The sequence below is a fragment of the Palaemon carinicauda genome, chromosome 4, assembly GCF_036898095.1.
Source record: "Palaemon carinicauda isolate YSFRI2023 chromosome 4, ASM3689809v2, whole genome shotgun sequence".
In the NCBI taxonomy this organism is placed as follows: Eukaryota; Metazoa; Arthropoda; class Malacostraca; order Decapoda; family Palaemonidae; genus Palaemon; species Palaemon carinicauda.
The window spans coordinates 33,919,013-33,938,176 of record NC_090728.1 but is presented as its reverse complement, the minus strand read 5'-3'; the positions used below and the strand labels follow the sequence as shown (position 1 = coordinate 33,938,176).

The 19,164-nt window shown below is 34.4% G+C and overlaps 1 protein-coding gene across 1 annotated transcript in view; it reads right to left on the bottom strand.

Annotated features, from left to right (window-relative positions):
* The window catches only part of LOC137639888 (aminopeptidase N-like), a 31,221-nt gene extending 12,289 nt beyond the window's left edge, over nt 1-18,932 (bottom strand). The window contains exons 1-8 of the mRNA XM_068372151.1: nt 18,787-18,932; nt 11,147-11,340; nt 7,972-8,196; nt 6,561-6,769; nt 5,718-5,873; nt 4,081-4,211; nt 3,412-3,589; nt 191-374 (exon numbers count right to left, since the gene is read on the bottom strand). Of these exons, the coding sequence (XP_068228252.1) occupies nt 191-374; nt 3,412-3,589; nt 4,081-4,211; nt 5,718-5,873; nt 6,561-6,769; nt 7,972-8,196; nt 11,147-11,320 (1,257 nt within the window). The 5' untranslated portion in view covers nt 11,321-11,340; nt 18,787-18,932. The remainder of the gene's footprint in view (nt 1-190; nt 375-3,411; nt 3,590-4,080; nt 4,212-5,717; nt 5,874-6,560; nt 6,770-7,971; nt 8,197-11,146; nt 11,341-18,786) is intronic.
* Nucleotides 18,933-19,164: the final 232 nt, after the last annotated feature.

The following is a 19,164-nucleotide window of genomic DNA, read 5'->3' as shown; positions in this document are numbered from 1 at the left end:
ATCAATGATCATTGGTCTCCATCACATGTTCTGGTCAGAAAATCGTGATTTATTTGATTTTTCCATTTCTCTTAAAGACTTTTTTTTTTTTTTTAAGATATCCATGCATACACACAGTTTGCATCAAATACTCTACGAATCCAAAGTGTTGGAAGACTGTCTAAATTCAATTTAACTTGCGATAACTTACATGATCACTTCCATAGTTTTCCATGAAATTAGCAAATCCTTCGTTAAGCCAAATATCCGTCCACCAGACAGGAGTGACCAGATTGCCGAACCACTGGTGGGCCAGTTCGTGGGCAATCACTTCCATAACACGTTGCCTATTGCTGGCTGATGCACTCTTTTCATCCAGCAATATGGCCGTCTCTCTGAAAAATTTACAAAAAGATAATATCCCATCTATATCGATATCTGTATATCAGTCCTTAAACATTACTATTTCTAAATTTATTACTATATTGGCGAATGGAATTAAATATGCAATGGAAGATGAAATATTATTGGAAGGAGAAAGGATTAATGAGGTAGAATCATTTAAATATTTAGGAACTATGATCTCTAATACAAGGTCTTTAGAATTGGAGCTTAATGAATGATTTAAAAAAAGCAAATTAGACAATGGCTAGGTTAAATGAAATTTGGAAATCAAATCGCCTGAAATTACATATAAAATTCAGGCTATACAGTATTTCAGCTTAGTGAGATCGGTGTTACTTATGGACATGAGTCATGGTAAGACAATGAAACAATATCCAACAGTTTTTTTAGATTTGAGAACAAAACCGTCAGAAGAATATTGGGGATTAGAAATAAAACTATATGAGTGCCATATGTGGATGAGATCAAGGTGGGGGGGGGTAGATGGAGATGGTTTGGGCATGCTCTTCGCACTCCCCAAGAGAGATTAGTTCAACAAACTTTTAACTTGGCTCCACAATGCACTCGAAGAGTTGGGAGGCCCAGGCTTACGTGGCTAAGGACTATGAAGCGCGAAGTAGGAGATAATGAATAGAGAGGTATTGATTTAAAAGCTAAAAAAAGAGACAACTGTCAAAATCTAACCGAGGCCCTTTGCGTCAATAGGCGTATGAGGAGATGATGATGATGATGATGATGATATAAATTTATAAATATATATATATATATATATATATATATATATATATATATATATATATATATATATATGTGTGTGTGTGTGTGTGTGTGTGTGTGTGTGTGTGTGTCCCATGTCAACGGATAATGAGACATCGGTACGTACATAGGTTTTTTTTCACTTTATTACAAAAAGGTTGTGATTACACTGTGTACAGCCAATGCTCTCAAGTGAGTACCTTGTCTACTGATCGCTCAAATGGTACTGACTAACCCTCGGCAAGCAAGATGCAATGTTGCTCTATCAATATGCTGAATTGTTAGGTTTTGTGGAATTCTCCACTGTGATGGAAATATACTGTCAAAAACCTCACCTTATGATTCTAGGGACACCTCCCTAATAACAGAGTTCAGTGATCGCGCTCTCCAATTTATGACAATCATAGTACTCTTAAAAGGGTCATTAATCTTGACGTATAAAACACATGTTTTGCATACAAGGATTAATATATATATATATATATATATATATATATATATATATATATATATATACATATATATATATATATTTATATATATACATATATATATATATATATATATATATATATATATATATATATATATATGCGTGTGTGCATGTAGTTTTATATACTATACATACATACATACATACATACATACATCCATCCATACATACATACATACATACCCGTGTGTGTGCTGGATTGGAAAGGTCAAAATTTTGAAAATGTAATAGACATTTCCATACCTTCAGTGAAGACTAAAACACACCGATCGTGAAATTTAAAGACGAAGTTCAAGCTACTTGCATGTTGAGTGGCATTTATAACAACAAATGATGCATTATGTCAATTGTTTGCTTTTTAGATTCTTCGGTCAATCTACTTTTATAAGCTATTCCAATTCTTCTTCTTTTTTGTCTGCATCTCTTGCCACTTCTATGCAGGGTCGATGTTTCTGGTCAGCGCTCTCCAACTACATCTGTCCCACACTTCATCACCGGTTAATCCCTTTGATTGAAGGTCATCCTTGATGAAGTGTGGGACAGAGGTAGATGGAGAGCGCTGGCCAGAAACATCGACCCCACATAGAAGTGGGAAAAGATGCTGAAAAATAAAAAGAAGAATTGGAATAGCTTATAAAAGTAGATTGACCGAAGAATCTAAAAAGATACTGTCAGTAAAAGCTCCAGAACTGATAGATATTAGATTTAGGATATTGCGTCAGAATATATAAAAGGTACAGTGAAACAGTTGTTTTTAAAGCCAATTGTGCTTTACATATACGGTTCTCTGATATACTCATTCTCAGGCACACTATTCTATCCGTTTCCTTAAATCGTTTCCTCACTGGGCTATTTTCCCTGTTGAAACCCTGGGGTTTATAGCATCCTGCTTTTCTAACTAGGGTTGTAACTTAACAACAATGATAATAATAATAATAGCCATAATAATACCAATAATAACTAGGTGATGAAAAAGAAAATCAAGGAGAGAATGGATACAGAAGTTTCTAATTTCTTCATCCCACATGACCCATATTTCATCCAAGATGGAGTTCCTATCCATAGTAGAGAAATAACTGTGCCCATTATCGACTTTTGAGGGCGAGCAAAAATCCCTCCTATATGAAATAAGCATAATTTGCACATTAGTTTTACCTTAACAGTACTGCCATTGATTTCTTTCTGGGTATCTTGGGAGGGAATACTAATTATTTTTTTTCCACTGGCAATACATTCTTTGTTTATAGGAAAAAAATGTGAAATCTTACAACCTTAGTACTTCCCTTTGAAGCACATACATTGCGATGCCTCAGTCTCGAGACTCTAGACTCTAAATACTGGCAGACTATCCGATACTTTGTGACCACGTAATGTTGCAAATCCAGAAAACTTTATAATTGCACAAATAAATATGTAATATTAACACGTCTCACAGTATAAAGGTTTAAAGGTAACTCATGAATGGCAGAGGCAAGGGACAGTGACATTGCCCTAGCAATCAGGACAATGCCCTAGAGACTGACCATATATTATAGGATCAGCGCCCAAGCCTCCTCTTCCCCCAAGCTAGGACCAGGGAGGACCAGGCAGTGGCAGCTGATGATTCGGCAGAAAGACCTATCGACTCCCCCAAACCCCCCAACCTTAGCTTACAATGATGGTAAGGTTGCAGACACTAATGGCACTAACGAGTCTGAGCGGGACTCGAACCCCCTACTGCCAAACACCAGGCAGAGACGTTTTATATTAAAACTCGTTCCATTTGCAAAGACAATTACCTGTAGACGATGAGACCCCAGTTCTCCATGGCACCCGCAGCAAAGTCCCCAATGGCAATCATGTCTTGCTTCGGAAGCGGGTAAGGAACACCGAAGTAGTTCTGGTAATAAGTCAGGACTTCCGGACCTTTCCTGAGGGCATAGTCAGATTGGTCGATGGCATCATGACGCGCCCATACTGGAAATCATGATAAAAAAATCTAATGTACTTTGGCTAAATATTTAGCCAATGATGAATCAATGTTATTTTCAAAAGGGAGATAATTCTTCTCATCAGCATTTATTATTTTAAGTCCTCTGACGGAACAGACAACAGAAAAATAAAGGCATTCCTGGAACAATGTCAGCGTTAGTAAAATGGTTAAGTTCATAGTTTTACTTAATTGAAAATGCAACCTGCTTTACTGCTTTATGTACAATAATTATCACCTAAATCAGATGTATATCATTAACTTTTATTCATGAAATGGAATTTTATATCAATAGGAGTATGTATGCTATGGTTTTTTTCCGTTCCAAAAATAGAAAATAAGACGTATCCTAATATTTTTATGAAAATAGATTTAAATCAATAGAATAATGTTAAATCAACAGAAATATTCATGCTTGTATGACATTTTTGTTGCGTTTCAAAAATAGAAAATTATACCACAATATAGAATGCCGTACCTCTGAAGAGAACATCAGTCCCGTAGGGAGATTCAATGAAGTCGAAGTCGGAGACGACCAAAGCAACAAGGTAAGTTGACATGGGCACGCTGAGATCGAAGTGGTCCCAGAACCATCCTTCCTGTCCTTCTCTGTTGTAACACAGTGTAAGCAAAAATAATTTATCCATTCCAGAGGAATACTAAATAATGTATTCTATGATTAGTAGTTTACACCACCCGTCAATTATTACGGTTAAACATTTAGATAGATATGCACTCGCACGCACCCCACTCAACAAGGAAGAGAGAGAGAGAGAGAGAGAGAGAGAGAGAGAGAGAGAGAGAGAGAGAGAGAGAGAGAGAGAGAGAGAGAGAGAGTTGCTCTTTGTAATTTTAAAATATAGGGTAGATGATAGTTTTTGTTCGACTTTGTAACACATACATACATACGTATGTGAACTAATTGGAAATCATGAATAGAATATACAAAAATGCGTGAAATGAGTTTTGATAATTTGCAAGAAGTGAAAGTTGCAAGTCAATGCAAACAAATGTTAGGTCAGGGGGTTTAAGGGAAACTATAAGTTTGAAGCAATAGCTCTCAATATGGACGGAGCGGGAGAAAATGAAAACCAAATAAATTTTATGATTAGGCCTAGTTGAGAGCTTGTAATTCGACTAGGAATGGGAAAAAGAAAAAGCTTATCATTATTATTATTATTATTATTATTATTATTATTATTACTAGCCAAGCTATAACCCTAGTTGGAAAAGCAAGATGCTATAAGCCCAAGGGCTCCAACAGGGAAAAATAGCCCAGTGAGGAAAGGAAATAAGGAAATAAATAAATGATGAGAATAAATTTACAATATATCATTCTAAAGAATTGGCGAAGCAAGAAAAGTAGCAGGATGGGAGTAAAATCGTGAGGAGACTTACTCTGTCTATAAAGACTAAGGTTGTAAAGTATGAAAGATTTTTAAGGCACCTCTTTTATTTAGGACGTGTGGAACATGAAGAGCAGAAAGATATAAACGTGGATATACTGTATATAGAAGTAATGGGTTTAAGCATAGGTGGAAAGTTGGATCAGAGTATTTTGAGATGGTTCAGTCACGTGGAAAGAATGGAGGATGATGAGCTAATGGAAGAGTAGGCAGTTCAGATGTGTTAAGAAGAAAAATACGAAGACTTAGAATTGCTTTAATAATAAAGAAATATATAAAAATATGGAAAACTTGAAAATACAAGTGTAACTTTAATATAGGAAAATATAGGGAGAAAGCAACATACGGGAATACACATGATACTCAAAACCAACCATAGCATGCCAACAACAATATAAAAGTAAGCAAATATTATCCAAACAGAACAGTCAGGGATTGGTAGATAAATTCACTGTACTACTTTTACAGAGTATATAACACCTCATTCTACTACATTAGAGACAATCATTTCCAATCATAAACCTATTGACATAAGGATGTAAATATAAACATAAACATTGGTCATGTATCTAAAGGGATTAACCGGTGATAAAGTGTGGGACAGAGGTAGATGGAGAACGCTGGCCAGAAACAGCGACCTCACATAAAAGTAGGAAAAGATGTAGACAAAGAAGAAGAAGAAAAAGATTGCTCATGTATCTATTCTTACATAGGGATCGTTTCCATCAGAGGCATGTTCGAAATAGACGTCATAGATTCTGTCCTTCCCAAGTAGACTTCGAAACGAGCTTTCATGGCGGGCTCGTCAAAACAAGGGAACGCGCGTCTCGCGTCCGTTGGCTCGAATTGTGTTACAGCGACGTACCTGGAATTTCAAAACAAAATCAGTACTCAAAATATCCATCCCTGAAGAGGCTGATTGGCACTGGTTTGTCTTTCACCGGTCACTCCCCATCATTCTCTCTCGTGTTTATCCTTGTACCAACTATTTTCATGTTTAAAATTTTACTACTATAGTTTCATCTGTTTTTCGGTCTTGATATTCTTCCCACATTTGCTAATTAGAATTATTCATTTACAGTCTAAATTCAATTGTTTCATTTTGCGTCTATTGTAGCTTATCAGTTCTCTATTGTTGCATTATATTTTGTCCTATTATTTACATTACTGTAGTTACGAAAGGGAACAAGATATGGAAAAATAACAAGGATTCTTCGATGAAATGAAATTTGAATCGGCATATGAGTGTGTTAATGAAAGAGGAATAAGGATTTTTCGAATCCAGAGAAATCATGGATAAAGCTGTTATGTTTCTCCATTACTAAAGAAACTTTAAAGACAAATTAGTTGTCTTTCGTCCTCGGGTTGAATTATGTGACAAATATTGACAATAGCTCAAAAGAAAATTATTAGTTGCACGGTCTAGGATAGACCGTGGATGGTGGAAGCCTGTGTGCACTCTTCTATTCCTTTTATATATTGTGATCTTGTCAACATATCCCTTCTTCTATCTTTCTAATCGTACTAACAGTATATCTACTCATTTACTCACCTGTTCTCACCAAGGTCGTTTTGATAAGTTGAGCGGTACATTCCTCGTAGTTCGTCACTAAGATAGGCCTCGTATTCCATATAAATGCTGTAGTTCTTTTTACTCTCCAATTCAGACCCTAGTTCTGCGATGTAGAATTGTCGTTCGGGGTCAAAGTATTGACCCGTAATGGGTATCTCTGTGCCCAGGGGGTCATCAGTTGATACTACCTGTGGTATAATGGCAGTTGATTATTGATAATCCCTTCTCCATGAAATGTCCTGATACGTTTCATTTACAAATTTATGAATTTTTATTCTCTTTGGAAATAGGTGAAATGAAAGACTCTCCGTATTCTCTGTACAAACTATAATAGGCTTGGAAATTTGTTCATTCACATCCTACTGATATTCTGAGATCAGTTAACTATCATGGGTTATAAGTCACAGTGGTTGCTATTACTTTCAATGGAATTTAATATTTACTTAGTTATTTTCTGAGGAAAGATTTCAAATATTGTATAAGGGGTATTTTATCTGTATTATAATGACTGTACTTCAATGTATACATACACAAACACACACACACATATGTATATATATATATATATATATATATATATATATATATATATATATATATACATATATATATATATATATATATATATATATATATATATATATGTATATATATATATATATATATATATATATATATATATATATATATATATCGACTCTCTCTCTCTCTCTCTCTCTCTCTCTCTCTCTCTCTCTCTCTCTCTCTCTCTCTCTCTCTCTCTCTCTCTCTCTCTCCTCTTAGTAATCCTCAACAGCACAAAAATTTATAGCAAAAGACAAGAAAATTAGATAAATAAGGAGAGGCAAAGTATGAAAACAAATCAAGCCAAACCGAACAAACAAGTGTGCAATAACAATAGAAGACAACAACTTTAGAAGAGGCTCTCTAGCTGAAGCTCTTCTAGGAGAACACTCCAAAATCAAACCATTGGTCTATAGATTTGGGTGGTGCCGTAGCCTTTGTACCATGATCTTCCACTGTCTTGGGTCAGAGTTCTCTTGCTTGAGGTTACACTTGTGCACACTATTATATCTGTTTATTTATTGCCTCTCTTCACTAGGCTATTTTCCCTGTTGGGACCCTTGGTTCTATAGCATCCTGGTTTTCCAACTAGGGTTGTAGCTTAGCCAACAGTAATAGTAATGATAATGATAATAATAGTAATTGTATTGATTTTGACAATGATTACGATAGTGTTTGTGACAGTGATAGTGGTAGTGATAGTGATAGTAATGATTATGATAATGATAATTATTATCATAATGATTATGATAGTGATAGTGGTAGTGATAGTGATAGTAATGATGATAATAATAATAATAATAATAATAATAATAATAACACGAACCTTGACTGTTTCGTTCTTCGTAGTTATAGAGGCGATGTGCAGCGTGATGTTCGAAGTCGGGGCTTCAACCTGGAACTCGATCAAGACGGAGCCAAGAACGCTTCGATTCCCATAGATCAGAGGCTGAAGTCTCAGGGTGTAGTAAAAAGGCTTTAATGACTGTGGAAGACGATAATCTATGTCTTCCTCTGGCTTCTTCGCCTCCCTTTGGTCTCCTTCGTTTATCTGTTCGAAGGATAAAAGATTGAATAAACACGGGATATAGTACAACCTTTTTTATCATCATCGAATAGTCTGGCCTATTCTTTACATACTCTCCTCAGTCCTCATACACCTGACAACACTGAGACTACCCAACAATTCTTCTTCACCCAAGGGGTTACTGCACTGTCATTGTTCAGAAGCCACTTTCTCCAAGTAAGGGTAGAAGAGACTCTTTAGCTATGGTAAGCAGCTCTTCTAGGAGAAGGACACTCCAAAATCAAACCACTGTTCTCTAGTTTTGGGCAGTGCCATAGCCTCTGTACCATGGTTTTCCACTGTCTTGGGTTAGAGTTCTCACGCTTGAGGGTACACTCGGACACACTAATCTATCTTATTTCTCTTCCTCTGGTTTTGTTAAAGTTTTTATAACTTATTTAGGAGATATTTATTTTGATGTTGTTACTGTTCTTAAAATATTCTTCTTTTTTTTCTTTCCTCGCTAGGCTATTTTCCCTGTTGGAGCCCCTGGGCTTATAGCATCCTGCTTTTCCAACTAGGGTTGTAGCCTAGCAAGTAATAATAATAATAATAATAATAATAATAATAATAATGCTCTCTTTCTTTCTTCGCCTCTTTTCTCATCTTCCCACTATTCTATATAGATAATACCTAATATCTCCCCTCTGTAATAAAGAGCAAGTGTCTGGCTCTCTCTCTCTCTCTCTCTCTCTCTCTCTCTCTCTCTCTCTCTCTCTCTCTCTCTCTCTCTCTCTCTCTCTCATATATATATATATATATATATATATATATATATATATATATATATATATATATGTATATATATATATATACATATATATGTATATATATATATATATATATATATATATATATATATATATATTTCCGTCAAGGTAAGGGAGAAAAGGAAACAGTCATACCCTTGTGAAAGGGAGAACTCCGAGAGATACTGTACTCTTGGAAACCACACTCTGTCTTTTCAAAATTTTCCCATAAATTTGCGTCGACACGGATACGACCTTTACATTTGTCTTCCGTACAGCGCCAAGATTCTTTTTCCATTCCAAAGTTTTCTGTCTAAACAACTGCAGAATCCATTTAATAAAATGTGCTCCCATCCTTTCTCTGATAATATCCACCACATAGGATTTGATTTTTAGTCTTAACTCAATAAATATTTATAACCAACTGTATTCCAAAAAATTAAGTACCGCAAATAATATCAAAAAAATTACCAATTAGTCAGTGTTTTTTGTGTTAACAATATTAAATTATTACAGCTAAACTGTAAGAATTGTCTTAGCGCTAAAATGCCAGGGGCGGAATATTCCTTGCGCTAAATTGTTATGGGCAGAACTGTCTTTGCACTGAATTGTCGACACTGAATAGTTCTGCACGGAATCGTCAATTCACTCCTGAAAACAGTTTGGAAAATACCTTGTAATAAATTATGGTAACCTACTGTGTTACCTTATTACCTTTAAACTCTCCTTTCACATTTATGGCGTGACTAATGTAATCCACTCTTTCTCTGCAAGTATTTTGTAACATATCCACGATTATATCTTGATCTTGTATCTTTTTTATAATTTTGGGCATAAAAATACATGTTCCGTATTATCTTCTCCTTTGCACGGGTCACAGATATCACCTATTGTACGTATTTTCCCCTATAACTCACTTTTGATTTGAGTATGTTTAACCTTCCTCTCATTATTAGGTTGCCTTATCTATATCCATTTCTCTAATATGTGGCTGTTGGTCATTCCCTTCTATAAATCTCATCTTTATCCCTTTTTTCATTCTTCAATTGTTTCCTCTATCTTTCCCATAATTCTTTTTTCTTTCAGGGTACTATTCCCCATGTTCTATTTTCAATCTATATTAACAACATATTTCTTCAATGCTGCTGCTCCAGCATTTTCAATAAGGGTTCCGCATTTGGTTTTCAATATCTCTCTGATTAATCTCTTTTCATCATTATTTTCTTATTGTCCATTCTACAAGACACTGGTTATATCCCTGTTTCTGTTATGATGCCCTAAAGTACTTGATGGTTGTTCATGCATGTTTCTTGTTATTCAGTACTGAAGGTTTTCCAGATCTTTCATATCGTTATCTCGTATTTAACACCAAGTCTCCACATAGCCTAAGCAAATTTTAGTAATGTTAGAACAACCTCAGCTTTATTGATTTTTCTTTCACCACCGATGTCATTTTCCCTATAGGTCCTGGTTCCTAACTGCTCACTCCGCAAAATAAGTTTGTTGGTACTCGTATCAATAAAGTAAAAACCTTTAAATTGTTGTTTCTTTTCTTCTTCTTTTTTTTTGGGGGGGGAGGGGGGGCTGTGACCATATACCACAGCCTTAATCTTAGGTTTTAATTCGATCCTATTCTACCTGTATAAAAGTCACCTTGAACTTTGTCTTAAAACAGGCTCTTGCAATATTATAATCCCTCTGAAAGATCAGTGTTAAGAAGACTAGACTTTGAATAGAATTCTACGAAAAAATATTTATGATTTATTATTAGAAAATGGACATGAAAGTGACCGATAAGATTGCCTTATTTTACTCAATGTAAAGTTATTTTATCATTTCAAATATTTTCATGATTCCAGGGACGAAAACTGCAAAATAAATGGTTAGAAAAATTGTTAGAAAAACCATAATTTTACTCGGAAATTCCTCGTAATAATACAATATTCTCAACTGTATTTCAGTAAAATACAAGTGTCCGTAATTTCATCTTACTTCGTGACCGTAATATCACTCTTTTACGTCAATATATCCCTTTTTAAAACGGTAAAAATCCTGGAATAAATGTTGCCAGACATTTACCGTTTTTTAACGCAAATTTTCAAGTGTATAATCTAGAACTACCGTTTGTAAACAGAACCACACACATGGTAAGTCAAAGTCTCCAAACAAGTACTTTCATTACTCACTGGGAAAAAGACGGTTTCCGTCAGGCTATAAGAACGAACTTGGTCCACATTTTTATTGTAGAAATATGCTGTTCCAAAGAATGCAGTAGTTGATGTAGTAATGACTACAAAGAGAAAATGCAGTAAACAGCAACAGCGGCCGAGGTGACAGCCTTTCTTCTCGCACTTTCCCATGACCCTCGAGTTTGGGATACCTGAAACGAGAAGAAGACAAGTTAGATGGTTAAGCTCGAATTATAAACAATGAGAAATTTGATAATTTGCATCCTGGAAATGTACAAAAGATTGCTAGTATAGTATTTTCAACCTTATTTTAACTTTATTTTATCCTATAATCTCTCTCTCTCTCTCTCTCTCTCTCTCTCTCTCTCTCTCTCTCTCTCTCTCTCTCTCTCTCTCTCTCAAGACATACAACATATGTTTAACGTCTAGTGAGAGGCTAATAGTAGTCAAACAGTACTTAATTATAGCTGTTTCTTACAAAGTATTGGAGAATGTTATGAAAACGGATAAAAATCTTGAGACATGGGGTGTAATAAACGTAAAAGAAATGATAGAACTAGAGGATATACAGTACAAAATTATGAAAGGAATGTTTGAACAGGTTACTACCACACCTTACTGGGGGTTAATAGAGTTCTCTTGCTTGAGGGTACACTCGAGCACACTATTCTATCTTATTTCTCTTCCTCTTGTTTTGTTCAAGTTTTTTTAGTTAATATAGGAGATATTTATTTTAATGTTTTTACTTTTTTTAGGATATTTCACTTTGCTTTTTTCTTTTCCTTACTGGGCTATTTTCCCTGTTGGAGCCCATGGACTTGTAGCTTAGCAAATAATAATAATAATAATAATAATAATAATAATAATAATAATAATAATAATAATAATAATAATAATAATAATAATAGCAGAAACAGGAATTTGACTCGATGAAAATAGAATAGAGTATGAGAGTATGAAAATTTTATGCTTTTTCGTAATATCATAACATCAGAGGATAAACAATTAGTTAAGAAGATAGGGGAAGATCAAATAAGGAACCATATGGGGGAAAGCTGATGAAAAAGTATTGTAGAAAAAATAAAAAAATAAAAATATTAGAATTTAAGTAAGAAAGTATAAAAAAGAAGAACTCAAGGGAGAAATGAAAAGTAAAGTGGCAAACGAAATTAAAAGAAAAATAGAAAAAAAGAAAGCAGAAATTACCAAACTGAGGTTTGTAAATAGCAATGGCATAAGAGATTACTAAACACTAAAGGAGCAATAATAGTTATTAAGTTAAAACAAGGTTGAATATGATAAGATTAAAAAAAAATATAGAAACAGGAATGGTAAGGATAGCCTTTGCGTGTTGTGTAGTGAGGAAGATGATACAACTGAGCATATGTTTAGCTGTAATGAATTAAGAAAATTTAGAATCAATGGGATAGAATTGGGGAATTTAGAAACGCCAATTAGAGATGTTGCCCGATATAACAGACAGGCCCTGGAAGTTAGGAGTAAAAGCATGCAAGCTCTGAAGCGGTTTGTGTAGGACGTAATTAATGACAGTGAATTATCTGCAGATTGCAGCGCTGTGCACCTATGCCTCTAGTAGTGTGCCCACAATCATCGTGTTGTGGAGAGAACAACGAGGAACCTGAAACGTGAGAACTGAAGGTCCGAAGAGCCTAGGCTGTCATTAGAATCACATGTCCCTCAACATTATTATGTTTCCATTGTAAAGACTTTCGAGGCAGAACTGTATTCCGTCATTTGAATCAAATACGATTAAAGAAAAGAAAAATAAGTGATATTAGGCTTAAGATCCCAATCTCCACTGATCCGTGTACGTGACTCATCTCAATTGATGGATTGATTAAGAGTTATCTGGCATCCTGACATGACTCCTCTCAAACATACTCCGATTTGTAATATACATATATACATATATAAATATGTATATATATATATATATATATATATATATATATATATATATATATATATATATATATATATATATATATATACATATATATATATATATATATGTATATATATATATATATATATATATATATATATATATATATATATATATATATATATTACAAATCTGAGTATGTTTGAGAGGAAACACGACTTCAGATTACAGTTTATAAAAGAGAAGTCTTTTAGTACTAATATCCGTGCTATAAACATCCTTAATATTTTCCACCCAATAACTTCCTATTTCATTGAAATTATTTTGCATTGAAAAATAATGATAATTTGGTGAAAAATGTACTTCAATTTTGTCAAAAGAAAACGGAAATTGTGTATTAGTTTACCATAGAGAAAATACATTTACTGTCTACATTTGATATGGGAATGGTGAGCAAGGCTCGGGCGAACTTTAAAAGAACATATGTCTGATAAACTAAAAGAATAGAATGTGTCTTACTCTGATAAACATGAGCTAGAAATGACTGTGTATATATTTTCAGTAGTGAGAATGTCAACATTGCCACTTAAAAGGGAATGCCATTTACTATCCAAGTCTTATTCATAATCATAGATTATATTTGGAAATCTCAAAAATATTATTAGCCTGACGAATTTGTAGGGTCATGAATGGAACACATCCATGAGAATTTGATAAATTGACAGGAAACGTTTCTTTTTGTATTTTAAATTCTACCCAAAAATACCAAAAGACACTCAACGGGGGTTTCTAATCTCTCTCTCTCTCTCTCTCTCGCTCTCTCTCTCTCTCTCTCTCTCTCTCTCTCTCTCTCTCTCTCTCTCATTAGCAGGATTGATTGATTAAGAAAGGCATTCTTCATTTGTCGTGACCAAAGATTTTGCCCATAAAAAATTATTACTTTTTGTTATACCTTAGCAGTAATTTCAAATAGTTTGTTGTTAAAAAGGTGTTTTTTTTTTTTAGAAAGGTCAAAATGAGGGCCAAAGTAACAGCCATAAAAAAGACAATTTGAGGCACGTTATGATGATAATGAGGTAGAAAGAGGAGCAGGAAAAGGATAAGATGATGATGTTGATGGGGAGAAAAGGAAGAGGAACAGGATTTATCACCAATGTAAAGAAAGCAGGCTGTTACTGTTTTTAGACAAGTCTTAGTCTAAATGAGGACCAAAGTAAACCATAAAAACAGACAAACATGACAGTGATAATGAGATAGAGGAGCTGGAAGAGGGTAAGAAGCAGTTGATAGAGAGAGAGAGAGAGAGAGAGAGAGAGAGAGAGAGAGAGAGAGAGAGAGAGAGAGAGAGAGAGAGAGAGAGAGAGAGAGAGAGAGAAGAAGGAAGAGGAGAATCAACACCAGACCAAAGAAAGCCTGTTGCTGTTTTGCTGGATAACCGGGGGACGTCAGTGACAGGATACTCTCTTTCTATCCTGCCTGTCTCGGAACCCCAAACCGAGAGGTAGTCCAGATTCGGAAGACACCCAAGAGGAAGGATCCTCAACGGAGTCGATTTCTTAGGGCTTGACCCGAACCAGGACTCTCGGAAAACCCGAGTCTCTTTACTTTAGGTTATCCAGGACGATGCAGACATCACTGCCACTACTCCTAAGATTTTGTTTTCCAAATCAGCAAGCTTTAATGTTTTATGCAAATTTTATTAATTTATTTGATAAATCTATAATATATGATAAACTTTAATAATTATGAATATAGATGCTTGTAATATTAATTATCATTACAGCTACGTATGAATTTAAAGGATTTTTTTATATCAAGTAAGTCCGTTTTGTGTTAGCCAAGAAGGTAAAAAGGTACATCAGGCCAAAATAATCCTATTCTTAAAATACACATCCCTAAACATTAAGAGGAAATGTATTACGTTATTTGAATTAAATATGATTAAGAAAAAGAGAAATAAGTGATATTGGGCTTAAGATCACAATCAACACTAATAAGTGTACGTGAATCCGCCCAAACAAACCGTTTCTCTTAGTCCCTTTGGACAAATTGTAACCAAATATTGATTATGGATACAAATCTTGATGTTTTGTATAGAGTTTCTTGGGAAAACAACTTAATTAGAATGGCATTTCATAAAAGAGAAATTTTTCAATACTAATATTCCTGCTGTAAACAGGTGGTTTTCCATTAACAACTTCAAATGAATACATAGTACGATTCTCTTAAACCAAAGTTCTTATTTCTCAACTTGCTACGTGAAAGTGGAGACTGGAAATCAAAATTGAAGAAAGGTAACCAGAATGGAGAAATAGTGTAAAGCTGAAAAGAATACACCAAAGAAATTATCGTAATCAAAATATTTCATAGTGGAATAAAAGTCTTAAGAGGATTGCATCTGACTTAGACAAACTAACGCACAAATGAAAAAAAAAATATTGAGATGAATAGGATAATGTCGAACTGTATTTGAGCTTGTGATTAGGACCACAAATATTAAACAACTATATAATTCAAATGAGGCTAAAGCCATACCAATCCCTTCTTCTATGTATATACAAGAGCTCTTTGTACATGTAGGCCTACATATTGTCACCAACGACAAAAACCCCTCTGTGAGACCGGTAGTCCAGACTTTCCCCTTTTCATTATTTTTATCCTCTCCGTTTTCCTGTTTTATCCTCTCTATCTGAAGTATTTCAGGGAATAATAGCTAGCGCTCGTTTTTCGGTCAAAAACTTCGCAGAGGGTTTGTTATAGCTACAATATGTAGGCCTACGTGTAAAAAGGGCTCTTGTATATACAAAAAGAAGAATTGGTTGGCATGACTTAAGCCTCATCTGAATTCTGTTTTTATTATTATTATTATTATTATTATTATTTTTATTATTATTATTGGTGGTCTTAATCATAAGCTCAAATTCCATTCAAAATTATCCTTTCCATCCGAATATTTTTTTTCTTTTTTTTTTTTGCGTTCGTTTGTCTAACTAAACACGGCGAAATTTCACTTTTAACCCAGAGGAGTACTATACTGTAGGTCTAACGTGTTTTGCTTCCCTGTTTTCAATTCTTTTTTAAAAAGTAAAAGATTGAACCAACGATCTTTCCCAATCCCTTTGGAAGAATAGTATCAAATATAGATTATGGATACAAATGTCGATGTTATGAATTGCGTTCTGGAAGCCCAACTCGAAATTATACTTTATAATCGAGAAGTCTTTTAATCCTGATGTTCTTGTCAACTACCGTAAGATTTTGAAATGGTTACGTACAACACTTTTATTATTATTATTATTATTATTATTATTATTATTATTATCAGCTAAGCTACTACACTAGTTGCAGATAAGAATGCGACAAGCCCAAGGGCTCCAACAAGGAAAAATAGCCCAGTGAGGAAAGGAAATAAATAAACTTTGTGAGAAGTAATGAACAACCAAAATAAAATACTTTAAGAACAGTAACAACATTAACACAGAGCTTTCATATGTAAACTAAAAACAGTCTTATGTCAGCTTGTTCAATATAAAAGCATTTACTGCAACTTTGAACTTTTGAAGTTATACCGATTCAACTTCTGTGGATAGTTTTAAAATGTGTGGGGGATAAGAGAGGGGGTCCCAAAGCTTGAAATTCCTTGAATTCAGTGATGACGGGTTATGATAAAGGAAACAGTGATACAAAGAAGCTTGTAAAACGATTTGTTACAACTAAAAAGGAGTTAAGTAATAACCCCCAACGAGTTCCTACTATTATCATTCCCGGAAAAAATTGTGGCTCATTATTGAAAAACTATTTTTGATTGGTCTTCGAATAAGCTCTTTTTCAATGGCTTTCATTGGAAATGCATTAAATAATTCTTTTTTTTTGGGGGGGGGGGGCCGGTTTCCTGCTGACATCATTAAGCAAGAAAACCTTTTAATAAAAAGCAGAATACATTATTATTCTTGACCGACAACAAACTAATATAAAGGATACAATTAATAGCTGAATTTAGTTCGAATCGTTTAGGGATGTGTACTTTATGAGTGAGATTGTTGGCCTTGTGGCAGCCCAGGCTCTTGGTAAAGGAAATGCTGAGTTCGTCATACCCATTGCAATTATTATTTTGTAGGAAAATATTCAACAAGACCACAGCTGCATCTAATTTGTAATCTCTCTCTCTCTCTCTCTCTCTCTCTCTCTCTCTCTCTCTCTCTCTCTCTCTCTCTCTATTTTATAGACCTCTATTCAGAATAGAATAGATTATGCAATGGCAAAGTCAAACATTGATCTACACCGCGAGCATACGACTGCTAAATTAAATCGCCTTTCAGAGCTCAACCACACCATCATCCTGTTATAGTTTTGTAATTCTACACCAATGCTAAATATTTACTAAGCCCAACAAACCTCATTTCTTAAAAATAATTCTCAGTAAGTATTTGTGCTAATATGGGGACAAGGGGTTGGGTCTTTTCATGATCATGGGCTTTTTGGATGGCAGAATAGTGTGTGTGAAGGGTGTCAGCCCGTGAGCCTTAAACAATGTATGTTTTCTCTTAAACTCATCGATTATTATATAGATCTGCCCCAACTTAACTTTATTGGATGCCATCAACAGAGTCTAGAACACCCATTATTCAAACGGATCTGTATGGCTATAGTAGATTCTACAAATGACATATAGGTCCATTCTGTCATAGTTTTGTTAAACATTTCCACTACCCATTAATGATTTGTCGAGTGACTCTTTAATTAGGCTATGTACGTATGCCAACTGTTTTGCAACAGCTTTTATATGCAGTGATCACCCAGATGAACCCTATACAGTTAACACATGTATTACCAAAATAGGTAAAACGACTCAGTAAGCGTATTACTCAAATCTGGTTTCAGTTAACACAAGCCATAAGCGATTCCAACTTGGTCGCGCGATATAGGAATCTTCACACTGCGCAGCGTGATGTGAGAATATTCCGACACATATGGGTTGCAATATATATATATATATATATATATATATATATATATATATATATATATATATATATATATATATATATATATATATATACGCATATATATATATATATACAGTATATATATACAGTATATATATATATATATATATATATATATATATATATATATATATACAGTATATATAAATGAATAGAGTGAACATGAAGGTTATGCATGTAAAATACACTAAAGGATATGAGGAATCGGCGATGGTGGCTGGTACAACACAAACATATGCTACCGGGGTCTAGGCGATGTCAGGCAGGGCAGCAGGTAGGGACTACGGTCCACCCGAAAAGCCAAAGCAAAGTCCTTCAAAAGAAGGCAACCGTGTTACCACATACGAATGGGAAAAAAAGCAAGCTAATAGAAGAAGAATGCAGGTAATCTGACGAACGGTAGAGGGACTAAATTTATCGTGTCTCATTATCCTAAGAATATAAATGGAACTTTTATTTTACGCTGCGCTATATAGCGTACTCATATTCTTCTTCATTATAGGTAAAAATACTTTTTTGTAGCTTTGGAATGTCATCTTTTGACAAAAATGGAACAAGTGAGAAATACTAATATTAAGACTTTATTTTATATCTTTCGAACTAAAAATTTGATAAATGGTTGCGTTTAACTAAGGTTAGCAGATTGCTCTTCCTTATCAATATGATGCGTTAAGACCACGCTGATTGAAATAGACTAAAATTAAAGTTAATTATGATTGCCTTACGTTTAGCAGAAGTACACAGAGATATCCAGATTCCTCTTACAAAAAAAATCAACTATCACAAACACTTGGGCGGAGACGCTTTTCGAAAGGCAGCTCGGCTCCTTATGGTCTTAAAGTTTTTGGATTTCGTAAAAGCTTAATTGACTTATCTAATCGTACCACACACAGCTGCACCGATCCACCGTTGTTCATTGAAACACTTATGTAATAGATAGGACATCAGGTACAATTGCGTATCGGAGAACCCCTTAAAAATGTGGATGAATCTTATTGGAATTTGGAAAACATACGTGAGTAAAGATAAATGAAATGCAACCATAATTAAACACAGGTCTAGTATTGAAGAATACAACTAACTCATTTCTGGCATCTCAAAAT